The sequence below is a fragment of the Microtus oregoni genome, unplaced genomic scaffold, assembly GCF_018167655.1.
Source record: "Microtus oregoni isolate MIOR12 unplaced genomic scaffold, Mior012 000057F_ref0000458, whole genome shotgun sequence".
Taxonomy (NCBI): domain Eukaryota; kingdom Metazoa; phylum Chordata; class Mammalia; order Rodentia; family Cricetidae; genus Microtus; species Microtus oregoni.
The window spans coordinates 10,413,376-10,440,380 of record NW_024543833.1 but is presented as its reverse complement, the minus strand read 5'-3'; the positions used below and the strand labels follow the sequence as shown (position 1 = coordinate 10,440,380).

The 27,005-nt window shown below is 37.2% G+C and overlaps 1 protein-coding gene across 2 annotated transcripts in view; it reads left to right on the top strand.

Moving 5' to 3' along the window:
* The window catches only part of Malt1 (MALT1 paracaspase), a 45,334-nt gene that overhangs the window by 8,793 nt on the left and 9,536 nt on the right, over positions 1 to 27,005 (top strand). Inside the window, exons 3-13 of one of the 2 annotated variants that reach the window (XM_041639250.1) lie at positions 1,251 to 1,372; positions 3,907 to 4,066; positions 4,565 to 4,743; positions 5,136 to 5,232; positions 5,791 to 5,823; positions 9,080 to 9,106; positions 11,041 to 11,073; positions 17,104 to 17,307; positions 24,736 to 24,913; positions 26,106 to 26,180; positions 26,793 to 26,920. In XM_041639250.1, coding sequence (XP_041495184.1) covers positions 1,251 to 1,372; positions 3,907 to 4,066; positions 4,565 to 4,743; positions 5,136 to 5,232; positions 5,791 to 5,823; positions 9,080 to 9,106; positions 11,041 to 11,073; positions 17,104 to 17,307; positions 24,736 to 24,913; positions 26,106 to 26,180; positions 26,793 to 26,920 — 1,236 coding nt within the window. The remainder of the gene's footprint in view (positions 1 to 1,250; positions 1,373 to 3,906; positions 4,067 to 4,564; positions 4,744 to 5,135; positions 5,233 to 5,790; positions 5,824 to 9,079; positions 9,107 to 11,040; positions 11,074 to 17,103; positions 17,308 to 24,735; positions 24,914 to 26,105; positions 26,181 to 26,792; positions 26,921 to 27,005) is intronic. The other variant, XM_041639251.1, reaches the window with a different exon arrangement.

Genomic DNA, 27,005 nt, shown 5'->3' with positions numbered 1-27,005 from the left:
AACAAGGCAATCATTTCTGCCTATTAAAAAGGTCTTTGAATTATAAACCAGATGTAGTAGCGTACATCTTTAATCTGAGAACTTGGAAGGTAGAGATAGATTCCTAAGTTCAAAGCTAGCCTGGTTCTAGAACAGCTGGAACTACATAGTAAGATCCTGTCTCAAAAACAAAACAGTGTGTGTGTGTGTGTGTGTGTGTGTGTGTGTGTAAGTTTATCTGATCGCCTGCTTTCCTTTTTAATACATTAATAAATCTTACTGAAGATGTAGAATGTGCTGGTATTTTCTCTGTTTTGTACTTAATGCCATTTTACAAAAAACTTAAGTTCCTATTCCAGAGAAAGCCATGTTTTTCTCTGACAGTCCTTGCAGAGAGGTATGATTAGGGTAAGATGTTCTTAGAAGATGCTATGGCATCTTACCAGACCTTTAAGGTCCAAATGCAAGAAGGAAAAACTAGATGCATTTTGATTCAAGGAAGAACTTTAGTCTAATTTTGCCATATCCCATTCAATTGTTATGGAACTGTAGCCAGATATAGGTTTCCCCCATGACTTAGCTGGTCTTGGATTCTTTGTCATTTTAGCAGTGGCAGCTACAGGTCCCATCTCATGAAGTAGGCCTTAAAGCCAATCAAAATTGGTTGGTTACTCCGATGACATTTGTGCCACTATTGCACCATTATATCTTGCAGGCAGATCATTGGTATACATTGCACCATTTGCAGCTGGGAGATGTTGAAGATTTTCTTTCTTCTTTGCTATATTCAGAGTCCTTTCCAGTACTATGAACACTAGTCAGTAGGGGTGATGCTTCTAGTTATGCACCACCTCAACTTCACAGAAAAAACTAACTCACACACTACTTACTTAAAAGTGCTGACCATATGAACATTTATGACCAGGTATTGAGCTGGCATTGAGAACTGCACTACAATGTCTGTCTAGCAGGTGTCTTAAAGGGTGCATCCTGATCTCAGAAATGTTAGAGTTTGGGGGAAAAGTATTCCTAATTGGAGAAATGAGGCAATTAATTTCCCTTCCTAACCATGGAGAAATAGAGTATATCAAAGTCTTTTGCAGATTTTTTTCTTGTGGTTTTACAAAGTTTTCAGCTAAAGAATGCATACCGATAGAGAAGGAGAAGTAAATATATGATTTGTGATAAAGATGAATATTTCTTTGTTGTTTTGTATATATAAGCAAGGAAAATCTTCTTTGTGACTTTACTTTTTTGTTTGTTTGTTTTAGGATTAAAGATCACTGTAAACCCAGAATCAAAGGCAGTTTTGGCTGGACAGTTTGTAAAACTGTGTTGCCGAGCAACTGGACATCCCTTTGTACAATATCAATGGTTCAAAATGAATAAGGAGGTAATTTTAAAATGTCTTTTAATTCTACTTAGGTTTATTGCTTAGTTGATTGGAGGCAAGATCTTATTCTGTAACACAAGCTGCCTTGGAACTCACTGTGGAACCCAGACTGGTCTTGAATTTGTGGTATACTGCTGCCTTGCTTTCTGAGTGCTGGGATTAGAGTGTGAGCCATCCAAACCTGACTATTTCACTAATGTGGGTGGGTAAAGCCACTCCCAGAAGGCATAATGTTATTAAATGAAAACATGGAAAAAAGCTATATTGCCTCTAGCGGAGATTGGAAGATCATGGGTTAACATATAGCTTTTTAATGCATCCTTCATTTTGGTTAAGCCTTCCACCACCCCTCAATTTCCCCATCCCTTACCCCTCTTTGTGCTTTCTTGGTAGTGATTATTCCCTGTGGCCCCTTGACTTTGTTTATTCTTCTCGTAAATCCAAAGTATTCCTTCTGGTACCCTCTGTAGAACTGGCTTGATGGTCATAAATTCCTTTTATGTGTGACTTCAGACCATGCCTGTTATATGTACAAGGGAATCACATGGGCAGTTTGGATATCCTGACAGACAATAGTGAGAGTCTATAATGAATGAAATTAAAATATGGACCAGTCAAGAGAGTTAGAAGAATAAGAAAAGAAAAGTCTTTCAAGAAGATAAGGGTAACCAGCTTCTTCAGTGCTGCTAAGAAGAAGCTGTAAACGAAATGTGTGCTGGCTGATTATGATACAAAGGACTTAGAGTATGTTTTTGAAAATGATTTGATAAAGGGAAAAAGCACATGCTGAAGCAAAGAAAAAATATAGGAACAATTTTAGAGAAGATGAGATCAAGAAAGAAAAACTTTTCCCTCTGAGACTTTGTGCTTGGGTCTTACAAATAGCAAATAAGATGGATTAGTAGGGACTGGAAGTGACACGGCAGTTAAGAGCACTTGCTGTTCTTCCCAAAGAACCAGGTATGATTTCTAGCACTAATTTGACAGGTTACAACTGTCCATAATTCAGTTCCAGGAGAGCTGATAGCCTCTTCTGGCCTCTGCAGGTGCAGGCACTGTGTGTTTATAGTGCACATATAAATATAGGCAATCACATATATAATGAAATAAAAATGTATCTTCAAATTTAAAAAAAAAATTATGGATGGTGCATGCCTTTAATCTCAGGTATCCAGAGGCAAAGGCAGGTGGAGCTCTGAGTTTGAGACTACCCTTGTCTACATAGTGAATTCCGGGATAGCTGGAGTATGTAGAGAAACCTTGTCTCGGTAGATAGATGGATGGGTGGGTGAGTGGGTGGATGGAGAGAGAGACAGAGAGATTAGCAGTAGAGAAACATGAGTCTACAAGATGGCTCATTGGGGAAAGATTCTTGCTGACAAAACCGATGATCTGAGTTTGTCCCTAGGACTCACGTGATAAAAAAGAAAGTAATTCCCAAAAGTCGTCCCCTGGCCATCATAACATGACTTGTGATACATGAACATGTGTGCACATACATATAATAAATAAGTGTAAAATATTTTGAAAACTATTTATATGCATGGAGAAACCTACAAATTAAGCAGTTTTTAAGTTGGTAAAGTTAGATGCTTATATGTCTAACTTATGAGAAACTATGAGAAAATCAAGTGTGTTTCTTCATAAAAGACAAGAGTTTCTAGATGGTTGGCCCACACCTTTAATTCTAGTAGTTGGGCAGAAAGGCAGATGGATCTTTATGAGCTCAAGGGTGCCAGAGCTACATTATAAGACCCTGTCTCAAAACAAACATACATGCTCAAAAAATTACATACTCAAAAAATTACTCTAGAAGAACACGGGTTTTGTATTTCTTCATAGAGTTGTGAAAGTCTTCTTTATGACCATAAAACTGAGAGAATTTGTGATAGATTTATTTATTCTGATCTCAGAGTAGCATGAAGAGAACACTAACTGTTGCTTCAGGTTCTGACCAAAGTGAAAAAAACATGTGATGGCCATTTCTTCCTTTCATGTCCATGCTTTCATGAAGCCAAAACCTTGAAAGATAGCTGGATATGGTTTTGTTAAGCAGCCTGTCTCATAGTGTTTTGTAGGTGAGAAAGTAAAGTCCCAAGGTAAAATAGTTTATGCACACATTCATAGCCATTTGTCCAGAAATGAAAATAATAGGTAATTTGTTCCCTTCATGCCACTGTGGTGTTTACTGCATATATATATATATATATATATATATATATATATATATATAATGTATGATAGTTGTATAAATAAGTGTACTAATGACTGAACAGACAGGTTCAGTGAGCTCCTGTAAGATCTGAGGGATAACTAACCTCACTATTGAATGGATTTGTTAAGGACTGTATTTCTAATATTCCAGTCCTCAAAATCATACTTTTTATGCCTTTAACTAGCACATTTTAGAACTTGAAAAAAAAGAAACATACTTTTCAAAGGTCTGTAATGAAATCAGATTTTACACAGCGTGTATTATAAGCTGAATTTTTGATGAATCCTTCACTTATGCTCACTTGTTGTTTCTTTTGCAGATCCCATATGGAAATTCATCAGAACTTATTTTTAACACAGTGCATGTAAAAGATGCAGGCTTTTATGTCTGCCGAGTTAACAACAGTTCCACCTTTGAATTTAGTGAGTGGTCACAGCTAGACGTCTGTGATGTGACAGAAGTAACAGAAAGCTTCCAGGGTATGTGATAAGTGAAGTTGCATATTGTTTAGTGGATCACTTTATTTTATTTAAATGTTTATTTAAAAATAGCTTCAGAGTATAACTGTCATGCCTGAGTCGTTAAGAGTTAATGCCACATGGTTTGATTGTCATTTTCTGTGTCAGTCCCTTAAGATGACATGGCCCCTTCTCATTCTTGTGCCTGATGCTGAACTTGAACCTTTACATGTGGCAGCTGTAATTCAAGCTTAGTTTCTCCCCTCACTCCTCTTCTCTTGAGTATCCCCACCTGTTAGCCCAGAATTCCTAAACTGTTTTTGTTCACCACAGTATTCTTTTCTCTTCAGAACATCTGTTAACATTTATGGACTTTGATGAAAATATACTTTAAGTATGGTTTTAATGATTATAAAAACTAAAGGATAGACTTAGATATATTTTTGTTTAAATTGTAGGAATTTTTTGGTTTTATGTTTAACCCAGAGTTTTGTTTTGTTTGTTTTTTTTTAATTTAAGGAAATGTGGATGGTGTCTCAGAATCCAAGTTGCAAATCTGTGTTGAACCAAGGTCCCAAAAGCTGATGCCAGGCAGCACATTGGTTTTACAGTGTGTTGCTATTGGAAGCCCTATGCCTCACTACCAGTGGTTTAAAAATGAATCACCATTAACACATGAAACAAAAAAGCATTACGTGGTAGGCAGTTGATTTTTTTAGGGAGTGGGAGGGTTGGATAGATCTGTAAAATAAATGATACAATTAAGATAAAGGGGCCACTCAAATTCATGCTCTCTGGAATGTTTTTAGTACTTTTAGTTCAAGTGCTTTGTTTCAGTATTAATTAGTTTCTTGTGTTTGCAACAGGACTAGATTTCAATCCAAACTTTGGAATAAGATGTCAAATACTACTGCACCAAACTTTGCACTGTTAGAATCATTTTATAATTTGCTTGCTATTACTTAGCTTAATGAATGAAGATAATCTAAGGATGTATAAATTTTTTAAAATCTGCATTTGGGAAATTTTATAAATATAAATGACTTATTTTTAGCAATTTTTAAATTAAAGTGTTTTGATATTGATACAGGTTCCATATGTGGATCTAGAACATGAAGGAACCTACTGGTGTCATGTATACAATGATCAAGACAGTCAAGATAGTAAGAAAGTAGAAATCATCATAGGTAAGCAGTATTGGAGTTCTGTCACAGAATACATAATATAAGCTGTGTACACTGGAGTGCTTAAACAATAGAAACTCTTACTACTTTTTGTCCCATTCCATTTAATAACATATCACATATAAGGAGTTAATTTGTTTACACATAAATTCTAGAGACTTCATACTAAGTTAATTCTCCTAAGTTATATACAAAGAGCAAAATAAAAAACTGAAAAATTATTTTGTTTAGCTAATTTTACTTATTTTTAGTATTACAGTTTATCTTAAATATTTGTGTCAAAATGTCTTCCTTGTCGTTGTGAATTAGTAAAAGATTGATTTGGTGAAAAATTTTAAATGAAAAATAAAAAGTCAGAGAAACAAAAAATAATTATTGGTCAGTATTCACTATTATCAATTATATTGACTACATTTATAGTGATGTTTTCAATAGTAGGAAATATTGATGCATGTGTTGCTTTGACAACGATTCTGTGATGTATATCTATGTTTACTTAGTGACTACCCTTCCTAAGATTATGAGTTACAATATATTCAAATTTGTTTTCTCTAACATAAGGAAGAACAGATGAGGCAGTGGAGTGCACCGAAGGTAGTATAATCCTTTGGTCTCCTGCATGCTGGTTACTCTGGGAAGAGGTGCAATGTCCTAGCTTACTGAGTGCAGTGATGGAAAAAATACTGGCTCTAATAAGCCATTTTGATTGAAGGATACTGTGTCTTATTCCTTAAAGTTGTGTAAATTTTCTTCAACACTATTGAACAGACACTTCTAAATAATCTTCAGCTGACTTCCTATTGCACATAAGGCCTGGAGCTCCTCCATAGTGTTAGAAATAGTGAATATTTGCAATTCAATGTTAATTTTTAATCTTAAATTTTATTTAAAATATTATCATCAATATTTGTTTGGATTATTTTACGTATTTATTTATCTTAGGATGCCCTTTAAAAGCAGATATAGTTTCATTTTTCTCAAACATTAAATACCAAAAACAATATTGATAAGGATTTTCAAAACTGATTTTTTTTTTAGATGAATTTATATGCCAATTTCTCTATGGAAAGAGAACTGAAAATCCATTTTAGTATAAACTTCTAACTTGTTTCAGTTAACTAAAACATTGTACTTAAATTATTATAAGTCAATATTAAAACTTAGGTTACCTCTCTTAGTGTACTATCACATTGATTTGCAAAATTAGGTTTGTGGATAGCTAAGTATTTTTTCAATTGCTGCTTTGAACTATTACATAGTCTTTCTTAGTTTCTACTTGGGTAAAGTAAGATAGTAATAGTCAATCATACATTTCTTGGTTTTCCTGTCATTCATCTCTATTACTGTTTTGATCCTAATGCAGAGATTTGAATCAGAATTCTCCTATCAAGAAGTTCCAATCTCACATCTATCTGTTAATCTTACAGAGGGAAGCCATGTAGAGAAATCTTAACCAAACTTTTCTTATCTTTTACACTTTTTGCTTAATTGCATGTGTGTTTGTTTCTTTACTCTTCCTAACATATAGGAGACCTTTAAAAATAAATATAAAAGAGCACCTGCTGTTTGGCTTCAGAGTGAGCATGCGATTGTTACGCTGCCCTGCTATTTCTTTTCTTTTTTTTTTTTTTTTTTTTTTTTTTTGGATTTTTCGAGACAGGGTTTCTCCGTAGCTTTTGGTTCCTGTCCTGGAACTAGCTCTTGTAGACCAGGCTGGCCTGGAACTCACAGAGATCCGCCTGCCTCTGCCTCCCGAGTGCTGGGATTAAAGGCGTGCGCCACCACCGCCCGGCTGCCCTGCTATTTCTGTAATTGTATAGCTCACTATGCTGTTTTTTTCAATGATGAGATCAATCAATTAATAATTTTCAAATAACTATTTAGAACACAGAGATAACAATGTAGCTAGAGTTGCTCTAAAATCTCAGATGGAAAACATCAGTTCCAACTCTTTTTCTCAATGACCCTACAAAACTGACACATTTTATAGTTGATAGATTGTTTATGAACAGTATCCTCCATTTACATCTTATTTTAATGTAGAGTACATGATGGATGACTCCTATTCCATTTTGTATATTTTGTAAGAATATTATTAGAACAAGGGGTGTAGTTGAAGAGGTGAGGCTCACCTGTGGTTTAGGGTAGTGAGACCATGCAAATTTTTTATTTATTTATTTATTTTTTTATTGAAAAAAAATTTCCTCCTCCTCTCAGCCTCCCATTTCCCTCCCCCTTCTCCCACTCCTCTCCCCGTCCCCCTACTCCTCCCCCCCTCCCTCTCCAGTCTAAAGAGCAGTCAGGGTTCCCTGCCCTGTGGAAAGTCCAAAGTCCTCCCCCCTCCATCCTGGTCTAGGAAGGTGAACATCCAAACTGGCTAGGCTCCCACAAAGCCAGAACGTGAAGTAGGATCAAAACCCAGTGCCTTTGTCCTTGGCTTCTCAGCAGCCCTCATTGTCCGCCATATTCAGAGAGTCCGGTTTTATCCCATGCTTTTTCAGTCACAGTCCAGCTGGGCTTGGTGAGCTCCCAATAGATCAGCCCCACTGTCTCCGTGGGTGGGTGCAGAAGGAGGGAGAACATGAGCAAAGAAGTTAGGACCATGCAAATTTTAAACAGTTGTTTAGGGGGCCAAAAGAAAGGCACCAAAGATGGAAGGCAAAATATGACAGAAACATCCAACTATATTACAGTTGTATGAAACATCCTTACTGAAAAGAGGTAAAGTGCTAACCTACCTATGTAGAAACTAGTCTATGCAGTTAGATGAAAAACAGCAAAAATTGTACATATTGTGTGAACAAGTTGATACCACTCCCTGTTAAGCTGAGCTTATATAGTATGAAAATACCAGCCTTAGCATAGTGATGTGACTATGAACCCAGGACAGGGAATACTAAGGTGGGAAGATTGTAGATTTAAGGATAACCTGGGCTATGTACCAAGACAGCATCTCAAGCAAATAAACCAAATAATATATTCCCTTATAATACTTTATGAATCCTGTATTACTTGCAACTTATTTCATGTTCATTTTTGTCTTCACAAAGTTTAATAATTAAAAAACCAATGATGACTTTATGTTATAGACTTGTGATCAGATTATTTATCTATTCTGTATGAAAGGTGTATGGTGGATGCAGGTTAATTCTGAAGCTGTTCTGCTTCCCCAAAAAGTACGCCATACCTTGGTCTAACTTAAAAAAAACACACAAACACAAATTCCAATTGGAGAACGTTCTGCTGCTCAAAATTGAAATGGCCATTAAAGAAAAGGAGTGCTTTGTCATTAAAAACAAGGAATGTCTGAGGAACTGTCACAACCGAGAGTGTCTTAAGAAGACACAGTAAATACTTCTGGTATCTTAAATAGGTCTTGGGGGAAAACATAAATGGTTCATTAGTTGTGATTCATGTAGTGTACTAACATAGGATGTTAATAATAGAGAAACTAGGTTTAGCATACACAGGAACCCTCCTCAGCAATAGCCCACAATAATTCATCCAGTTTCCCGGTATTTTAAAGTTAAAGGTTTTGTTTGTTTTTATCTTGAAAGATAATTTATGAAAAATTATCTAAAACTTGAACAAATTATAAATGAGTTTAATTATTTAGTTTTTTGTAATTTAGGGAAAGTGGAGCAGTTTTGAAGTCCTTCATGGTTTAACAGCAATATTCTTACCTATTCCCTTTTTATAGCTTCTTTATTTAACTTTGAAAAGTTCTAAACTAATAAAGCACTATAACATGATCTAACAGTTCATAAACTGCTTCTCTTCATTCTATTATCTGTGCTGTTGGCTGTTAGATTACATAAAATTAATCTATTTTCTTTTACTCTATTTGTAGATGAATTAAATAATTTTGGACATCCTGGTAAGTATTACAAAGTTTTGTTTTAGTTTGGTAAGTTTGATACAGTAAAGGTATAATAGACATTCTTGCCTGCATTCTTAGGCTACTACTACTTACATGAAGTTCAATTTAAAGCAAGTAAAGTACAAAAATATTATTGAATCTAAGCCCATAAGGGTTGAAAAAGTATTTTGGGTAACAGTAAAGTATCAATGCTTGAACTGATAGTATAGGTGAATGAGGAGGATTACCTATGGCCATACTTGATTATCTGTGTTTGATCCTTAGAGCCCACATGGTGGGAGAAGAAAACCAATTCTTTCATGTTTTCCTCTGACCACCACAGGCACCATGGTCCCCCACACAAAATAAGCAAATGTGTAAAAAAAAAAAAAAAAAAAAAGATGAACAATTTTGTTGTTGTGTGTTACTGGGGATCAAACCCAGAGTCTTGTATATGCGCTGCCAAGTGCTGACTACACCATCCAGCTTTGATCCTTTTTTAAAAAAATCCTTTTATGTTGCTCCTTATAGAAAGAAGTACATTGCTTTTAATGTGGAAGACTGGATGCACATTGATAGAGTGACACATGACATTGCAAACTGTCAGACACAGAACATCCCTGGAGTGGTTGAGCAGGTGCCTTCCCCTGATGAAAGGCAGTGAGTGGAGAGAGTTGGCAGTAAACGGATAAATTGTCTATAACTATTAAGAGACTAACAGTGACAGTTTATAGGCAAATTTTGATCAGAACAGATTTCTGAATAAGCTAAACTAAAGAGAAAGCTATCACCAGGGACAAGGACATTTCAGTAATGAGGATCATACAAGGAAAGAGGATGTCAGTATAAGCTGTGGGCATTTTGAAAGACAGGAATAGAGTCCATGAATAGATTTAATCAACTCACACAGAAATGCATTAAGAAGGCATGAGGTTATTGAGTTCTATCTGGATTCTACTGACCATATGTAATCATATTAGCAAAATAAAGCCGCCGTGACCAATAGATCATTTTTGCTGTAGTAACTTCAAATTCATGTGAAGCTCAGAAATAACTGCTTCAAGTGTCCCAAACTGAAGACTGATTGAAAACATCCTAGTAATCATTTCTCTTGGTGTTGATAGGATCCCTTCCCCTAAAATATCTGCTATATCTTGCCCTTTTAAAAAGTTGTAAAATTACTTCATGAAAACTTTAGCATATACCCATCACTAAGTTTCTAACATTTTAAAGGCCTCCTTTTCCTTATTTTCCAAGACTCAAAGAAATCAAACCTTGAGTTTAAAGACAACGAATGTATGGTAAAGCTTGTAGTGGGCTCCCATAGCATCAATATTATTAAATGTACAAGTAAACTCCCCTTCCCCCAAATAGTGGACTCACGGAGAACTGAACTTCATCTTTCCCTGTATCGCTTCCTAGTGGTACTGGAGAGTGAATATGACTTCATTCTATGTATGATAGTGACAAGCTCATATATTTTGTCAAAAAATGTTTTAATTATAAATTAGCTATTCATACCAATATTCTGTATTTTTCTTTTAAATTATTACTCATAATTATTTATGAAGTACCATATTGTGGCCTGATATATCTAGACAGTGTAGAATGATCCAGTCCAGTAATTAGCCTTTCTGTCTGCTTAAATATTATGAATCTGTGTGCTGAGAGCCTTCAAGAGCTTCCCTTTTAATTATTCTTCAATTCTTAATTGTTAGAGATATAGTTGCCTTATTATGCCATATAACATTAAATCCACTTCCCTTCCTGTTTTTGTGCCCTCTTGTTTACCCTCTGTCTCCCCTCCTTTTTCTAGCCTTTGTGACATCTACTCTAATATATTTATTGTATTTAAATGATATCCTGCTGTCTGCATTCATTGCTTTTATCTCATTAGCTCTGAAGATATACCATGAATAACAGCATCTGTTTGCTCTTTTATCTTTGCACAGATAATAAAGAAGAAACAACTGATCAGCCTTTGGGTGAGTTGAGTTTAATGTACATGATCAAATATAATTACAGTATTTAACTCCAATTTTTGATTATCACGAAGGAATTTATGTTATTTACCTTCATTGATTGAAGGACATTGGAGCAGATTTTTTATTTTTGGTAAAAGAAATTATGGAAGAACCTTTAAAAAGATTATAGCTTTTGTTTTTGGTTTCAAGTCAGTTTCTTTCTTTCTTTCTTTCTTTCTTTATTTATTTATTTATTAAAGATTTCTGTCTCTTCCCCGCCACCACCTCCCATTTCCCTCCCCCTCCCCCAATCAAGTCCCCCTCCCTCGTCAGCCCAAAGAGCAGTCAGGGTTCCCTGCCCTGTGGGAAGTCCAAGGACCGCCCACTCAGTTTCTAAGGAATAATTTCTGTTTCTGGCAACACATAAACAGAAAGAAATAGGCATGCTCCATAGAGGAAGAAGCAGTTCTTGCTGTTCTCTGGTGAGGTGGAAATCAGGAAAATACCATGTAGGTGGCAATGAGTCTTGAAGTTTGCTTTCCCACCTTCCACAATTGGAAGAGAAGGATGTAAGATAAGAAAATTTAATGGGTAATGACATTTAAGTGTGCTTTGGGGAAGAAGACACAAGGAGGAAGATCCAGGAGAGCCGTTCATAAAGGCTCAGTAGACTAATGTTTAGAGAGTAGAAATAGTTAACATATTGATCTCTGGCTATCTGATTAAAATAATGTCTAATTGCTTTTATCAGAATTTTGAACTCATTTTTGGGGTTTTTTTTTTGAGGCAGTATCTTAACGTAGTTCAGGCTAGCATTAATATTGAAGAAGACACGGGGCTACTAATTACTTTGTTTAAAAAGAAACTTTTCTACATTTCATTTATAATGGTAAAATTTCACATAGTTCAGTTCATTTTATCTCCTGGTTCTGTGGGTTTTACAGATGGTTCTTAGAGTTTCTTATATAGTTAATAGTCTGTTGGTGGCCAAGGCTACAAATAAAAAGGCCTGTCTCACTCATGAATATCGACGCAAAAATTCTCAATAAAATACTGGCAAACCGAATCCAAGAACACATTAGAAAAATTATCCATTATGATCAAGTAGGCTTCATCCCAGAGATGCAGGGCTGGTTCAACATACACAAATCTATCAATGTAATCCACCATATAAATAAACTGAAAGAAAAAAACCATATGATCATTTCATTAGATGCTGAAAAAGCATTCAACAAAATTCAACACCCCTTTATGATAAAGGTCTTGGAGAGATTAGGGATAATAGGGTCATACCTAAATATAATAAAAGCTATTTACAGCAAGCCGACAGCTAACATTAAATTAAACGGAGAAAAACTCAAAGCCATCCCACTAAAATCAGGAACACGACAAGGATGTCCACTCTCTCCATACCTCTTCAATATAGTGCTTGAGGTTCTAGCAATAGCAATAAGACAACATAAGGGGATCAAGGGGATTCGAATTGGAAAGGAAGAAGTGAAACTTTGGTTATTTGCAGATGATATGATAGTATACATAAGCGACCCCAAAAACTCTACCAAAGAACTCCTACAGCTGATAAACACCTTTAGTAATGTGGCAGGATACAAGATCAACTCCAAAAAATCAGTTGCCTTCCTATACACTAAGGATAAGGAAGCAGAGAGGGAAATCAGAGACGCATCACCTTTCACGATAGCCACAAATAGCATAAAATATCTTGGGGTAACTCTGACCAAGGAAGTGAAAGATCTATTTGACAAGAACTTTAAGTCTTTGAAGAAAGAAATTGAAGAGGACACCAGAAAATGGAAGGACCTCCCTTGCTCTTGGATTGGGAGGATCAACATAGTAAAAATGGCAATTCTACCAAAAACAATCTATAGATTCAATGCAATCCCCATCAAAATCCCATCAAAATTCTTCACAGATCTGGAGAAGACAATAATCAACTTTATATGGAAAAACAAAAAACCCAGGATAGCCAAAACAATCTTATACAATAAAGGATTGTCTGGAGGCATTACCATCCCTGACTTCAAACTCTATTACAGAGCTACAGTATTGAAAACAGCTTGGTATTGGCATGAAAACAGCTTGCTTGGTATTGGCATAAAAACAGAGAAGTCGACCAATGGAATCAAATCGAAGACCCTGACTTTAACCCACAAACCTGTGAACACCTGATTTTCGATAAAGAAGCTAAAAGTATACAATGGAAAAAAGAGAGCATCTTCAACAAATTGTACTGGCAAAACTGGATGTCAACCTGTAGAAGAATGAAAATAGATCCATATCTATCACCATGCACAAAACTCAAGTCCAAATGGATTAAAGACCTCAATATCAGTCCGAACACACTGAACCTGATAGAAGAGAAAGTGGGAAGTACTCTACAACACATGGGCACAGGAGACCACTTCCTACGTATAACCCCAGCAGCACAGACATTAAGGGCCTCATTGAATAAATGGGACCTCCTGAGACTAAGAAGCTTCTGTAAAGCAAAGGACACTGTCACTAAGACAAAAAGGCAACCCACTTACTGGGAGAAGATCTTCACCAACCCCGCAAATGACAAAGGTCTGATCTCCAAAATATATAAAGAACTCAAGAAACTAGACTGTAAAAGGCTAATCAACCCAATTATAAAATGGGGCACTGAGCTGAACAGAGAATTCTCAACAGAAGTTCAAATGGCCAAAAGACACTTAAGGTAATGCTCAACTTCCTTAGCGATCAGGGAAATGCAAATCAAGACAACTTTAAGATACCATCTTACACCTGTCAGAATGGCTAAAATCAAAAATACCAATGATAGCCTTTGCTGGAGAGGTTGTGGTGAAAGGGGTACACTCACCCATTGCTGATGGGAATGCAAACTTGTTCAACCACTCTGGAAAGCAGTGTGGCGGTTTCTCAGGAAATTCGGGATCAACCTACCCCTGGACCCAGCAATACCACTCTTGGGAATATACCCAAGAGAGGCCCTATCATACAACAAAAGTATATGCTCAACTATGTTCATAGCAGCATTGTTTGTAATAGCCAGAACCTGGAAACAACCTAGATGCCCTTCAATGGAAGAATGGATGAAGAAGGTATGGAATATATACATATTAGAGCACTACTCAGCAGGAAAAAACAAGGACTTCTTGAATTTTGCATACAAATGGATGGAAATAGAAAACACCATCCTGAGTGAGGTAAGCCAGACTCAAAAAGAGGAACATGGGATGTACTCACTCATATTTGGTTTCTAGCCATAAATAAAGGACATTGAGCTTATAATTCGCGATCCTAGAGAAGCTAAATAAGAAGGTGAATCCAAAGACAAACATATAGGCATCCTCCTGAATATTAACCTTCATCAGGCAATGAAAGGAGACAGAGACAGAGAACCACATTAGATCACCGGACTGAAATCTCAAGGTCCAAATCAGGAGCAAAAGGAGAGAGAGCATGAGCAAGGAACTCAGGACCTTGAGGTGCACCCACACACTGAGACAATGGGGATGTTCTGTCGGGAACCCACTAAGGCCAGCTGGCCTGGGTCTGAAAAGGCATGGGATAAAACCGGACTCGCTGAACATAGTGGACAATGAGGACTACTGAGAACTCAAGAACAATGGCAATGGGTTTTTGATCCTACTGCACATACTGGCTTTGGGGGAGCCTAGGCAGTTTGGATGCTCACCTTACTAGACCTGGATGGAGGTGGGTGGTCCTTGGACTTCCCACAGGTCAGGGAATCCTGATTCCTCTTCGAGCTGATGAGGGAGGGGAACTTGGTTGGGGGAGGGGGGGAAATGGGAGGCAGTGGCGGGGAGGAGGCAGAGATCTTTAATAAATATATTTTTTAAAAAAAGTTCTTTCCTTAGAACCGCCCCGCCCCAGCTCTCACTTTTAATAGTGAGATCAAGTATAATAATCTGAACAAAGCCATAACTACAATATTCTGTAGTGAGAATGTAATAATTACACACAAATGACAAGCTCAAATGTAACTTAATAGATATTGAAAGTTCAAAATGATTACTTATTTTACTTTATAAAATGTGTAACTTACTCCTGAGATGTAGACTATCTCCTCATTTTTTTGTAGATGAAAGCTTAGCCAGGTGTAGAGGTGCATGTCTTTAATCTCAACACTTGCGAGGCAGAGGCAGGCAGATCTCTTGTGAGTTCAGGACCAGCCTGGTCTACAGAGTTAGTTCTAAGACGCTAAAGCTGAAGAGTGTGTACTACTTTAAGTTCTGGAAAATGTCTAGGATCCTCTAGTAAGGATATTTCTAAAGTGATTTTATTGTTCTTTATAGAATCAAAAAGAATTTCATTTTTTGAACCCAGGACCTCACACATGCTAAGCATGCACTCAACCACTGAGCTGTGCTCTGAGCCCCGTGTGTCCTTTTTCCAGTAAATGGTTTGTGTTCAAGAACTTGTGGGCGGCTCTTACAGTAATTTATGATTTTATAATAAATTTGTTGAATTTATCATCTAAACCCCATGATAACTTGCTTACATACTTGCTATTTTAAAGTTTCCTTTATTCCTCTCATCTTTTTTAATTCAAATTTTACTATTCCTTTCTCTATCTGGTTTCTTTGCCACAACCATTTCCTAGAATGAGTCCTTGCCATCTTGTCTCAGCCCATCTCTGCTTCTCTATTCTAAGTCCACTTCAGCTCTCCTGCCAACTAGGAATTGCTTCACAAGTAGACTGGTCAAGGTAAGACCCACCATCTTTATCAGGAAACTTTAAAAAGTTATATAACTAAGAATTATCATTGACAAAAAAAGTTTTACAGGAGCTTTGGGCAATTACTGGTATTTTCACACTCCTACATTCTTGGACTCGTGTATTCTGTAAATCATTCTTTCCCAATTACCTGTTACTGAATGATAGAGATGTGTCTTGAGACATGCGTCATTAGACCCTTTACGTCAGTTTCTCAATTATTGTCCCAGTGCGTTGAAGAAATAAGTAAATCCCAAGGCATATGAGGCTGCTGCTAACAGACAATGTTTTTTTTTCATATGTAGAAGTCGTATACTCTACAATAATGATAAAATTTGTGATTTTTAAAATAAATTTAATAATGAAAAGCATTATATAGTAAGTATATAAACCAATAGTGTAGTTTTTAATTTTACTACGAAGTATTGTGTGTTTTATGTCATTCTCTGTGCTCTCATTTTATGCAGTTGGCAGTGTGTAGGTCTCTTGACGGTTTGCCACCATTGTCACCCAAGACCATCAAAAAAGATGCAGTGTTGAAGTTCCTTGAGCACTAAGCTTTGCCTAACTGTTTATAACTGTTCAGGCCTGGCCACAGCCCTAAGTAGACTGATATTTTTTAAGGCATAAGTACATATCATTTGCATGCCCCCACCCCAAAACACCTCTTTCTGTCTGAGCCAAGTCAAATAATTAAGCTCAAAAAGTTCCTCAAGTAGCCTTATCTCAGGCAAACAGAAACTTTGTCTTTAAAAAGTTAAGAAGGAGAACAGGCAAGATGAAGTTGCCATCTGAACTATACACACACCATTGTGCATGTGTGTCCTCATTCATAAATACTATAATAATGATGATGATAATTTTTTTTTAATTTAGTAGGAGGAGATAGTCCATCCACCCAACTATTATAGAACAAATGTGGTCCTTGTGAAGTTCCTTCTTTTCTCTCTTTGGTCTCTCGTCTCCTAGCTCTGTAAATTCTTGCTACCCCTCTTTAGGTGTTTGCTTTGTTTTACTTCCCCCATTCTCAATAAAACAGAACCAATTCGATGAAAGCACACTTCGGTATATAGTTCATATATAACTAATAAATATTCTTTGATTCACAGAGAATACATATTTAGTCTTAATTTTTTGATGTTTCAGGCTGTTGTGTTCTTAGTCTCTTATGTAAAGTAATATCTCTAAAATGAAATTTAATGTCATAAGTAATCTTAAAGCAAAGTTTTTCATTTTAATACTTCTATAAATTTTTACATTTATACCCTCTTTTATTTCCCTCCCACTCACCCCCTTTTTTTTTCTTACAGCAAAGGACAAGGTTGCTCTTTTGATAGGAAATATGAATTACTGGGAGCACCCCAAACTTAAAGCTCCTTTGGTGGATGTGTATGAATTGACCAACTTATTAAGACAACTAGATTTCAAAGTTGTTTCATTGTTGGATCTTACTGAATACGAGATGTGCAATGCTGTGGATGAATTTTTACTACTTTTAGACAAAGGAGTATATGGTAAGATATTTCTAATATTTATCTTTATAATTGTATGCCATTCCTATTATACTCATTAAGAGTTGGGCTGGAGAGATGACTCAGCCATTAAGAGCACTTGTTGTTCTCCCAGAGGACCTGAGTTCTATTCCCAGCACTCACATGGTGGCTCACAGTCATATGTAACTACAGTTCCAGGTAATCTAAAACTTTATTTTGGCACACAAGTGGTGCACAAGCAAAACATTCATGTATATAAAAATAAATAAAGAGAAATCAGATAAAGGTAGGTAAACATGTTGTTGAAGGGTTTTAATATTCTTGAAAAAAAGATAAATTTTATCTTTATTCCATATGAATAGATAATTATCTTATTGTCTTCTGTGGGTTTTTTTTAGATTTATTTATTTTATGTATGAGTGCTCTATCGACTTTAGGCCAGAAGTGGGCATCAGATCCCACTATAGATGGTTGTGAGCCATCATGTGGTTGCTGGGAATCGAACTTAGGACCTCTAGAAGAGCAGTCAGTGCTCTTAATTGCTGAGCCATCTCTCCAGCCCCCCCCCCTGTGTTTTTTTTAACATGTTAGAACAACATTTCTTTTTTTGTTGTTGTTATTGTTGACTTAGTTTGTTTGTTTTTTTCGAGACAGGGTTTCTCTGTGTTAAAACTCTGATTGTCCTGGAGATCACTTTGTAGGCCAGGTTGGCCTTGAATTCACAGAGATCCACCTGCATCTGCCTCCAGTACTGGAATTAAAGGCGTGCACCACTACTGCCTGGCTTTGAGGTAGAATTTTAAAAAAATAAATAAATAACACCCCTTTGAAGATTTAGCAAACTGCTGACTAAGGGATGTTGAAAAGCCTTATAATTTAAATGATCCATTCTCTCAATAATGAAGGTTACTATTGTAGTGCACATGAATAGTAAGCTGCTTCAGGTTTTCCATTTCTACCAGTATGCTGATTTTGAAGCAATAGTTTTCTCATGAGCATTATAAATTGATGATGAATGGATGTATTCATCCATTTTTCTTACAAAAATGGGGAGTAGCTAGAGAGATGGCTCAGCATCTAAAAGCACATGTTGCCGTTCAAGAAGACCCAAGTTCAGTTCCCAGTACCCACATTGAGCAGCTCACAGCTGCCTGGAACTCCAGCTTCAGGGGAATCCTATGCCTCTGATGTTGTTAGGCACATACACTCATGTACATATACGCACACACAGACATATATACATACACATAATTAAAAATAAGAAAAGTAGATCTTTAAAAATAGGAAAGCATATTCCATGCAAATAGGCCTTTTGACAGCTGGCCTATATTTTTCATTCTAACAAGAAGTGGGTTTCAGTATGATCAAAATATATTTGAATTTGAAAATTATTTTAAATAATGAAAAATATAGTAATGATGATAAAAGAAATTGTCAAAGAATAAAGGAAAAGGAATCATGGCAATAGGAAGAGACCAAAGAATGCATTTTGAGAAAACTTGTCTACAAGAGTATTCACCCAGTGAACTAATCCCAGGTACTTTACATACAGAGGGTGGAACCAGGCTATCAGTCACTCCTTATCTGAATCACTGCCAGGCCTCTTCCACAGCTGAGACCCAAGGTGGGGCCCTCCTCCTCCCAGCATTCATTGTTGTACACTATGTGGGATGTAGCTTTAAAAATTATGACTACAGTTGATAAAATTCCCTGTAAAAAATGTTATCTTTGAGAACTTACTTTGTATGAGTCTTCCATAAATGAAGGTTTTTTGTTGTTGTTGTTGTTTTTTTTAAATGAGCCAGGCAGTGGTGGCACACGCTTTTAATCCAAGCACTCAGGAGACAGAGGCAGGCGTATCTCTGTGAGTTTGAGGCCAGCCTGTTCTTCAGAGGGAGTTCCAAGACAGCCAGGACTACTACACAGATATACCCTATCTTGACAAAAACTAAGAAAAAAAAAGTGGATTGCTTAAGTATGTTACATAATTTATCTGTTTTTAAGGTGCCTGGGTGACTTGCATAGGGAATTGCTTCTAAAACTGCACTAGAAACAGTGAAGTGTAAGAAAAAAAAGTAATGATAAGTATTGGTTTAGGCTAAATTTAGGTTTCTGGGTTAGTCAATATCTAGAGAGTGAGAGAATTATATAAATAGTTATATGTTCAGTTACTCCTATTTTTTACTGCAGTTGTTGTCATAACTTTCCAGTTCTCTGACTATTTAATTGCCCGTCTTATAAAGCAGAGAGCTGGAACTATAAAAGGATGGTTAGGAGACAAGACTTCAGTTTGGCTGACACTTTACACACATTCCCCTCTGTAACAATATCAGTTTATGGTATAGAATAAAGAACAATAAACAGTAGAACAAAGGGCAGCTTAAGAAAGCTAGAAAAATTTAAAATCCTAATTCATGTCTTAACAGGATGACTGCATTATATTTTGAAGTATTGTGACTACCCAAAACATCAGACACATCTACATTAAATGTAAGTGTGGTGAAGGCTTCATGGTGTAAGGCATGCCATAAAGAGACTTTTTATTTCTCTTTTGGACCATGCCTTTACCTCTCCTCGTGTCCCCAGGTGACCAGTGGTCCTTTAGGGATGAGGGGAAGGTAGAGGAGTTTCAGCATGAAGAACTTTAGATACAGAAAACAAGACACAAGTTGATGCTCTCTTATTGCCCACTCATTGTAAAAGAAAAGTCACAGTAAAACAGAAAAAGAGGTGAATCAGTCTATAGCATGTCAACAAGCAACAACCAAAAATAGAAATAATTTACATATAGTTATCTTATACAGATTGGTAGAGAAAAAAGTAACTGTATGGCGGTCTGTCCTCCTCACCAAATGTGTTTGTGTGTTTATCACTGCTTACTGCTTACCTATGCCTTTTGTGGAAAAGAATATTAAATGAACTTGATCAGAATATGACAAAAACCCATTTACCATGGAGCCAGTCATTTAGTTCAGTGTAAGTCAATGGTTAAGCATTGGAATAAATTCGCCCATGTCCATGCTTTTGATTTTATCGTTATGTAATTTTTCCAAACTGAAGGTGATCTATAAAGTGGCTAGAACTCAATTATCAAAGCTGTTTTAGGAAAAAAATTAATTACCCTCATGCCTAACATACAAACTGCCTGGTTTATTGTATCCATTATTATTACAGTTTTTGACATTTTATTAAATGAGCCAGAGAGTTGGCTCAGTGGATAAAGTGCTTAGTGCATAGGAATAAGAACTAGTTGGGATTCTCAGCACCCATGTAACTGAGAGGCATGCATAGAAGCCTGCCTGTAATCCCAAACAGTTGAGGGACAGAAATAGGCTCCCGGAATAAGCCGGCTGACTAGCCTATTTTGCAATCTCTGGGTTTGCATGAGAGACAGCCTCAGTCTATATGATGGAGAGTGATCAAGGATGGCCCCCAGCATCAACTTCAGACCTCCATACACATGCACATCTCTACACAAGTGTGCACACAGCCATGTAAACATGTGTGTACTCAACATACATGTATACACACAAACACTCTTAAGAATCTACTAAAGGAATTCTGACTGTCCTTTAGATTAGAGATTTGGGCTAGGTAGCACTTTGGGCCTTGACTAGAGAAGAGCAACTCATCAGGTTTTGTGTATTAAGAGTCTTCCTAAGATTTCTTTGGGGAAAATAACAGTGGTGGGGGGATATAAACTATAATGCAGTCGACACAATGAAATATCAGTGCACTACATTAATATTATAAGCCAGCACAGTGATCAAGCTCACCTGCATCCAAAGTCTGGAGTTTGAGTGAGCTTTTAAACCTCTCGGTGTCTCGAGCTCCTGTGTATGTAAAAGGGGAGTGATGCCATTGCCTGCCTTGCTAGGAGAGTATGTGAGACCCCCAGAGTGAGATTCTCAACAGAAGAGTGCTCTGCAAAGTCGAATGCAAATCCACTTGAGTGGGAGAGGTTTGTTACTGTTTTTATTTGATTGTTTTGCTTTGTTCTGTTTGAGACAGTTTCACTATGTAGCCTAAACTGTCCTTAAACTCAGGCTCCTCCTGTTTCAGTTTCTGTAGTACTGGGATTACAGGTATGTGCCACCACTCAAATATTTTATCTATAGCCAAAAATAAATAGCTATGCTTTTTTTAAAAAAAAAATTTAATGCACATGCTTGGTGGCACACACTTTTAATCCTAGCATTTAGGAGGCAGAGACAATGAGATTTTTAAGTTCAAAGCCATCCTGTCCTATATAATGAGTTCTAGTCTAGCTATAATTACATAGTGAGATTTTGTCTCAAAAAACTAATTCAATTGTATTTATACAGTGTGTGTGTGTTTGTATGTAGGTAGGTGTGTACCACAGTGCCAGATGATCAGGGGACAACTGGCAGGAGTCGATTTTCTCTTACAATGTGGATCCCAGGGATCAAACTTAGGTCATCAACTTTGATGGCAAGCACCCCTTCCCAAAGAGCCATCTCACCAGCCCCAACATGATTCTTGAAAATCATGTTGCCAAGAGAGAAAAATTCTCTAATTATTTAATTTGCATACTTATATTTCTAACTACACTAAATAGCTTGATAGTTCTAAAGGTGTCTATTTTCCCCCTTTCCTTGAGTAATTAAGAGAATTAACAGTAGTGGAGATGGAATTTTTAAAATATAATTATTTTTACTGACTTATTTTACATAAAAATTATGCCCTTTGATATAATCTCATTGCAAACTCTGATACATTTTGCACATTGATTTTGGAAAGGAAAAAGCATATTTTGTAGTAAATGCCTTAATTTGAGCAGTTGCTAAGGATATGGCAACCATGTGATGGAACTACACCTGTCTTTTATGTCTCAATGGGAGCTAAGCCACTCTTAGAATTGCTTCTTCTCCATAGCTGAATCTTGTCAGAGCCAGCTGGGGCAGCACCCGGGCTTTATGACTGGGTATCTAACTTATACCAATTGTGAAAATGGCACCAGTTCTAAAAGGTCCTTCGCTGCTGGACTCTGTTGATTGTTAGTATCAAGTGCTTACTGAGTTCCTGTTACATCTGTACAGATACAGAGGTGACAGTGTTCTGGGGAGCACTGTAATAACAGAACAATGCAGGGAAAGAACAGAAAAAGACATGGTCAGTCAAGAACATTCCATTACATAATACAGTAGTGGAAGTACCACCCGTGGAGTCCAGACACCTCAGCCATGTGACTTGAAACATTTGTTTAATTTTTTTCTTCTGTGACACACCTGTCATCCCAGCACTCAGGATGCTGAGGCAGGAGGATTGTTACAGCTTTGAGACCAGCCTGGGCTGAATGAGTTCCATTCCAGCCAAGCTACAAAGTAAGACCCTGTCTCAATAACCTCGTGCTGGCAGCACAGCTCAGAAAGCCAGCATTTTGAAACTGCAGCTTTTTTTTTCTGCTATAGCAAACTCTGGAAAACTTCTCTTAAAGGAGCTGCAGCATGCCACCAGCAAGCAAAGCCCATTTGGGGAGAAAAAAATGTGTTTTTTAGTTTTTGTTTGTTTGTTTGGGTTTTTTTTAGTGTGTAGAATTCCTTTGCAAGCCCTCTCAGGTTTTAAGTGGATTTTAGTTGCCCACGTGGGCACCAATTTCTTGGAAGGAGGCCACTTGTTGGTTCCCGGCAGCTAGGTAGCTCAGACTCAAAATAATCACACAGAAACCATATTATTTAAATTACTGCTTGGCCCATTAGCTCTATCTTCTTATTTGCTAACTCTTACATCTTAATTTAACCCATCTCCATTAATCTGTGCATCACCACAAGGTTGTGGCCTACCAGCAAAGTTTCAGCACATCTGTTCTGGTGGCAGCCTTTTGGCTTCTTTCTGACTCTGCCAACTCTTTCCCAGCATTCAGTTTAGTTTTCCCACCTAGCTCTGCTTCCCTATAGCTCTGTTATAGGCCCAAAGCAGTTCCTTTATTAACCAATGATATTCACAGCATACAGAGGGGAATCCCACATCAGGGAAGAAAGAATGTAGATACATTTTGAACACTTGCTAAAAGTAAAACTTACATTCTTTAAAAGTACAGTTTAGTGGGTCAGAATATTCTCAAGTTGTGCACAGGTCATGTGCCTGAGTCCTCATTTTATTACTGGGAAAAGGAGAGCCACGTCCCCTTGTATGTCTCTTTAACCCAGTCTTTGACCACCGCAAATAATACTTTCAGTCTTAGGAACTTGCCAATTCTAGATGTTTTATATAATTGGAACCACTGGGACTAGAGAGATGATGGCTCAGCAGTTAAGAGCGATTGCAGCTCTTGTAGAGAAGCAAGTTCAGTTCCCACCGCTCATAACAGACAGCTCATAAATGACTGTCTCCAGACCAGGAGATCTGATACCCTCTTCTGGACACCATGAGCTCTAGCATTCACATAAGTGTATGTCCACACACTTTCTTAAAGAAGGACACTTGAAAGAAATCCCACAGTAGCTCAGAATTGAGAATAATAGGCGGTTATTTATTTAGAGGTAGACTCACAAATCAGAATCCTCTGCTGGAACAGATAACAGAAACTGAATTCCGCAGCCAGAAAAGAAAGCGGACATGTGCTTTACATGAAGCCACGCCCTGGTGGGCAGTTAATTTAAAGGCTGTTGGTTGTATGATTTCCTACAGCACTTTCTTGGTTTATTTGCTATTGCTGTGATAAAACGCCATGACCAAAAGCAACTTGAGGAAGGAGGGGTTTAGTTTTGACTTACACATTCTGATCACAGCACATCATGAAAGGAAGTCAAGACATGAACTCCAAGTAGGAACCTGGAAGTAAGAACTAAAGCCATGGAGGAACACTGCATCAGGCTTGCTCCCCATGGCTTGTTCAGTTTCTTTTTATATATAACTCAGGACTAGGGCACCTAAGAGTGGAACGACCCACAGTGAGCTGGGCCCACCCACGTCAATTATTAATTTAAAAAAATATCCCACAGATTTTCTGAAGGCCAATCTTATGGTGAAGATATTACCACTGCAAGTAAATGAGCATCCTGATGATTTCTTCTCATTTTTGTTGCCTGTCTTTTGATTACAGTCCTAGTAAGAATTAAATGGTATCTTATCACAGTTTTGATTTGTTAGTGGTAAATGATGTTAAACTTCTTGAATTGTGTTTGTTTATGAACCTGTTAAATATTTACCAAGATTCTTTCCTGCATTTTAGCCTCATGAGGGGACAAATTAGGAAATAAGTCCTTACTACCTTTTTCTACTCAATAGTATACTATTAACTGGGTCTTACTTCTTTAAATTAGAATATATTTCAACTTTTGATTATTGTTTGTGTCTGTAATTGGGTGTTTTTTAGATATGCCTCCATCAGCCTGAAGAAAATTACATTGTTTTCTTAATTACAGTGTATATCTGTAAATGTTGAAATGCATTGAGAGTTGACATCTCTCCTTTCCCCACCCCCAGGGTTGTTATATTATGCAGGACATGGTTATGAGAACTTTGGGAACAGTTTTATGGTCCCTGTTGATGCTCCAAATCCATATAGGTCTGAAAATTGCCTGTGTGTACAAAACATACTGAAATTAATGCAAGAAAAGGAAACTGGACTCAATGTGTTCCTGTTGGATATGTGTCGGAAAAGGTAAAATTCCTAATCTCTATAAAGCTGTTGTTGGAATCAAGTATCAACCCTGACAAATGCAACCTAAGGCGATTCAGTAAGATGCTAAGAACCAGTGGGAATTGTGAGCTACTTATGGCAGACTTAATATATTTTCAGTATGGATATCTAATTATTTTAACTTATTTTCTGTTTGCTGTAAAAGGAGCTAAAAGGTACAAGTTACATAGTTGTACCCCAAAGCACCAGCTCTCTAGAATGCATGCACGTGTTGCTGGCAGTCACTGCTGTTACTCTCCAGAAATTAACAAGTCACACCCTTGAATTTAGAGCATGTAGTCACCAGTCTGTCTGTTTTAAAAATGCGAAAAGTATAGTTGAGTAGATTTTGAAAGTCTTAAATCTGCTTGTCTGCCTTTGTGTCTCCAAGGATCAGAACCAATGATTATTCCTCAGATTTTTTGCTTACCCATCAGAATTCAATGAGGGAGTTCAGATATAACTTCATTTTTAAAGCTAATAAAAAAAGCCAGTTGTGAACTAACTTTAATCCCAACACTCAGGAGGCAAAAGCAGGCAGATCTTTATGAGTTCAAAGCCAACCTGGTTTATATAGCAAGTTTCAGGCCAGCTACGGCTGCATAATGAGATCCTGTCTGGAAAAAACTAAAAGCTAGGTATAGCGATACCTTAGCGATCAGGAGACTGAGAGAGAGGATCTTGAGTTTGAAGCTAGCCCACACTACACAGCAAGATCCTAGCTTTTAAAAGAAAAAAAAAAAAGCTAACAACATGTGCTCCACCATGGCCCAGCTTTACACCTTTAGTCCAAGCTCTCAGGCAGTAGAAGCAGATGGATCTCTATGAGTTCAAAGTCAGCCTGGTCTACAGAGTGGGTTCCAGAACAAGCTCCAAAGCTACAGAGAAATCCTGTCTTGAAAAACACACACAGAGAGAGAGAGAGAGAGAGAGAGAGAGAGAGAGAGAGAGAGAGAGAGAGAGGTGGGGGGGGGACACGCAAACATAGCTGCTTACTATTTTCATAATGTAAGCGCCTAGGTTGCCTGTGGTATGTATGTGGCTCTCTTAGTAAAAGAATTTGAATCTGTCATTTTATGTGTACTAAAAGTATGAGCATATTTTTCATTGAAGAACACTGTGTAATTTCTCATACTTGTATCTGCTCTTTTCTCCTTCCCGTACATATAAATAGAAATGACTATGATGATACCATTCCAATCTTGGATGCACTGAAAGTCACTGCCAATATTGTGTTTGGATATGCCACGTAAGAAAACTTTATATTCAGTTGTCTTTATTCTTGTATGTCTGTTTTGACTGTAGATTAGAGACAGAAATATCCATGGGCATGTAGGCATAAATTTACCTTCTTGACGTGCTTGATAGACAGCTTCAGCTGTGCACTTCAGTCTCAGTACCTTTACACACTGAGCAGCAGATTCTTTCACTTTTGCCTCCAGCTCAGTTCCAGTTGGGAAGCCATTGAAGGACAGATAAAAGAGGGAAGCTTATCTGTGGGTATGGGCACTCCACTAGCAAACACTGACTTTTCTTTCTGTTTGTCTCTTTTCTGTTGGAAGTGACAGATCTTAAGCATATATATTTGTGGGATACAGGGTACTACAATGTACACAGTATGAACTGATTGTATGAACCCCATTAGCATTTCAGTTCCCTTTTATACTTATTTACTTCCCCTGTCTAAGAGAAAGAAGCATTATTCCCTGACTGGCATCTCCATCCCACCCCATCTTCCCAGCCCCTGATCACCACCATTCTGCCTTTGAATTCTGGTGTGTATTTAGGTTTGTCAGTTAACACCTGGTTTTGTTGTTCTGTGCCTGGCTTATTCACCTTCTTCTCTTGGTTTGTTTTTAAGGTGCCAAGGAGCAGAAGCTTTTGAAATCCAGCATTCTGGATTGGCAAATGGGATTTTTATGAAATTTTTAAAAGATAGATTATTAGAAGACAAGAAAATTACTGTGTTACTGGATGAAGTTGCAGAAGGTAAAATTTTAACCCAAGTAGTCCAAAAAAAGCCCAGCAGTGGAGGGGAAACCCACTCGGGGTTCTTTGCTCGCTAGTTATTTTA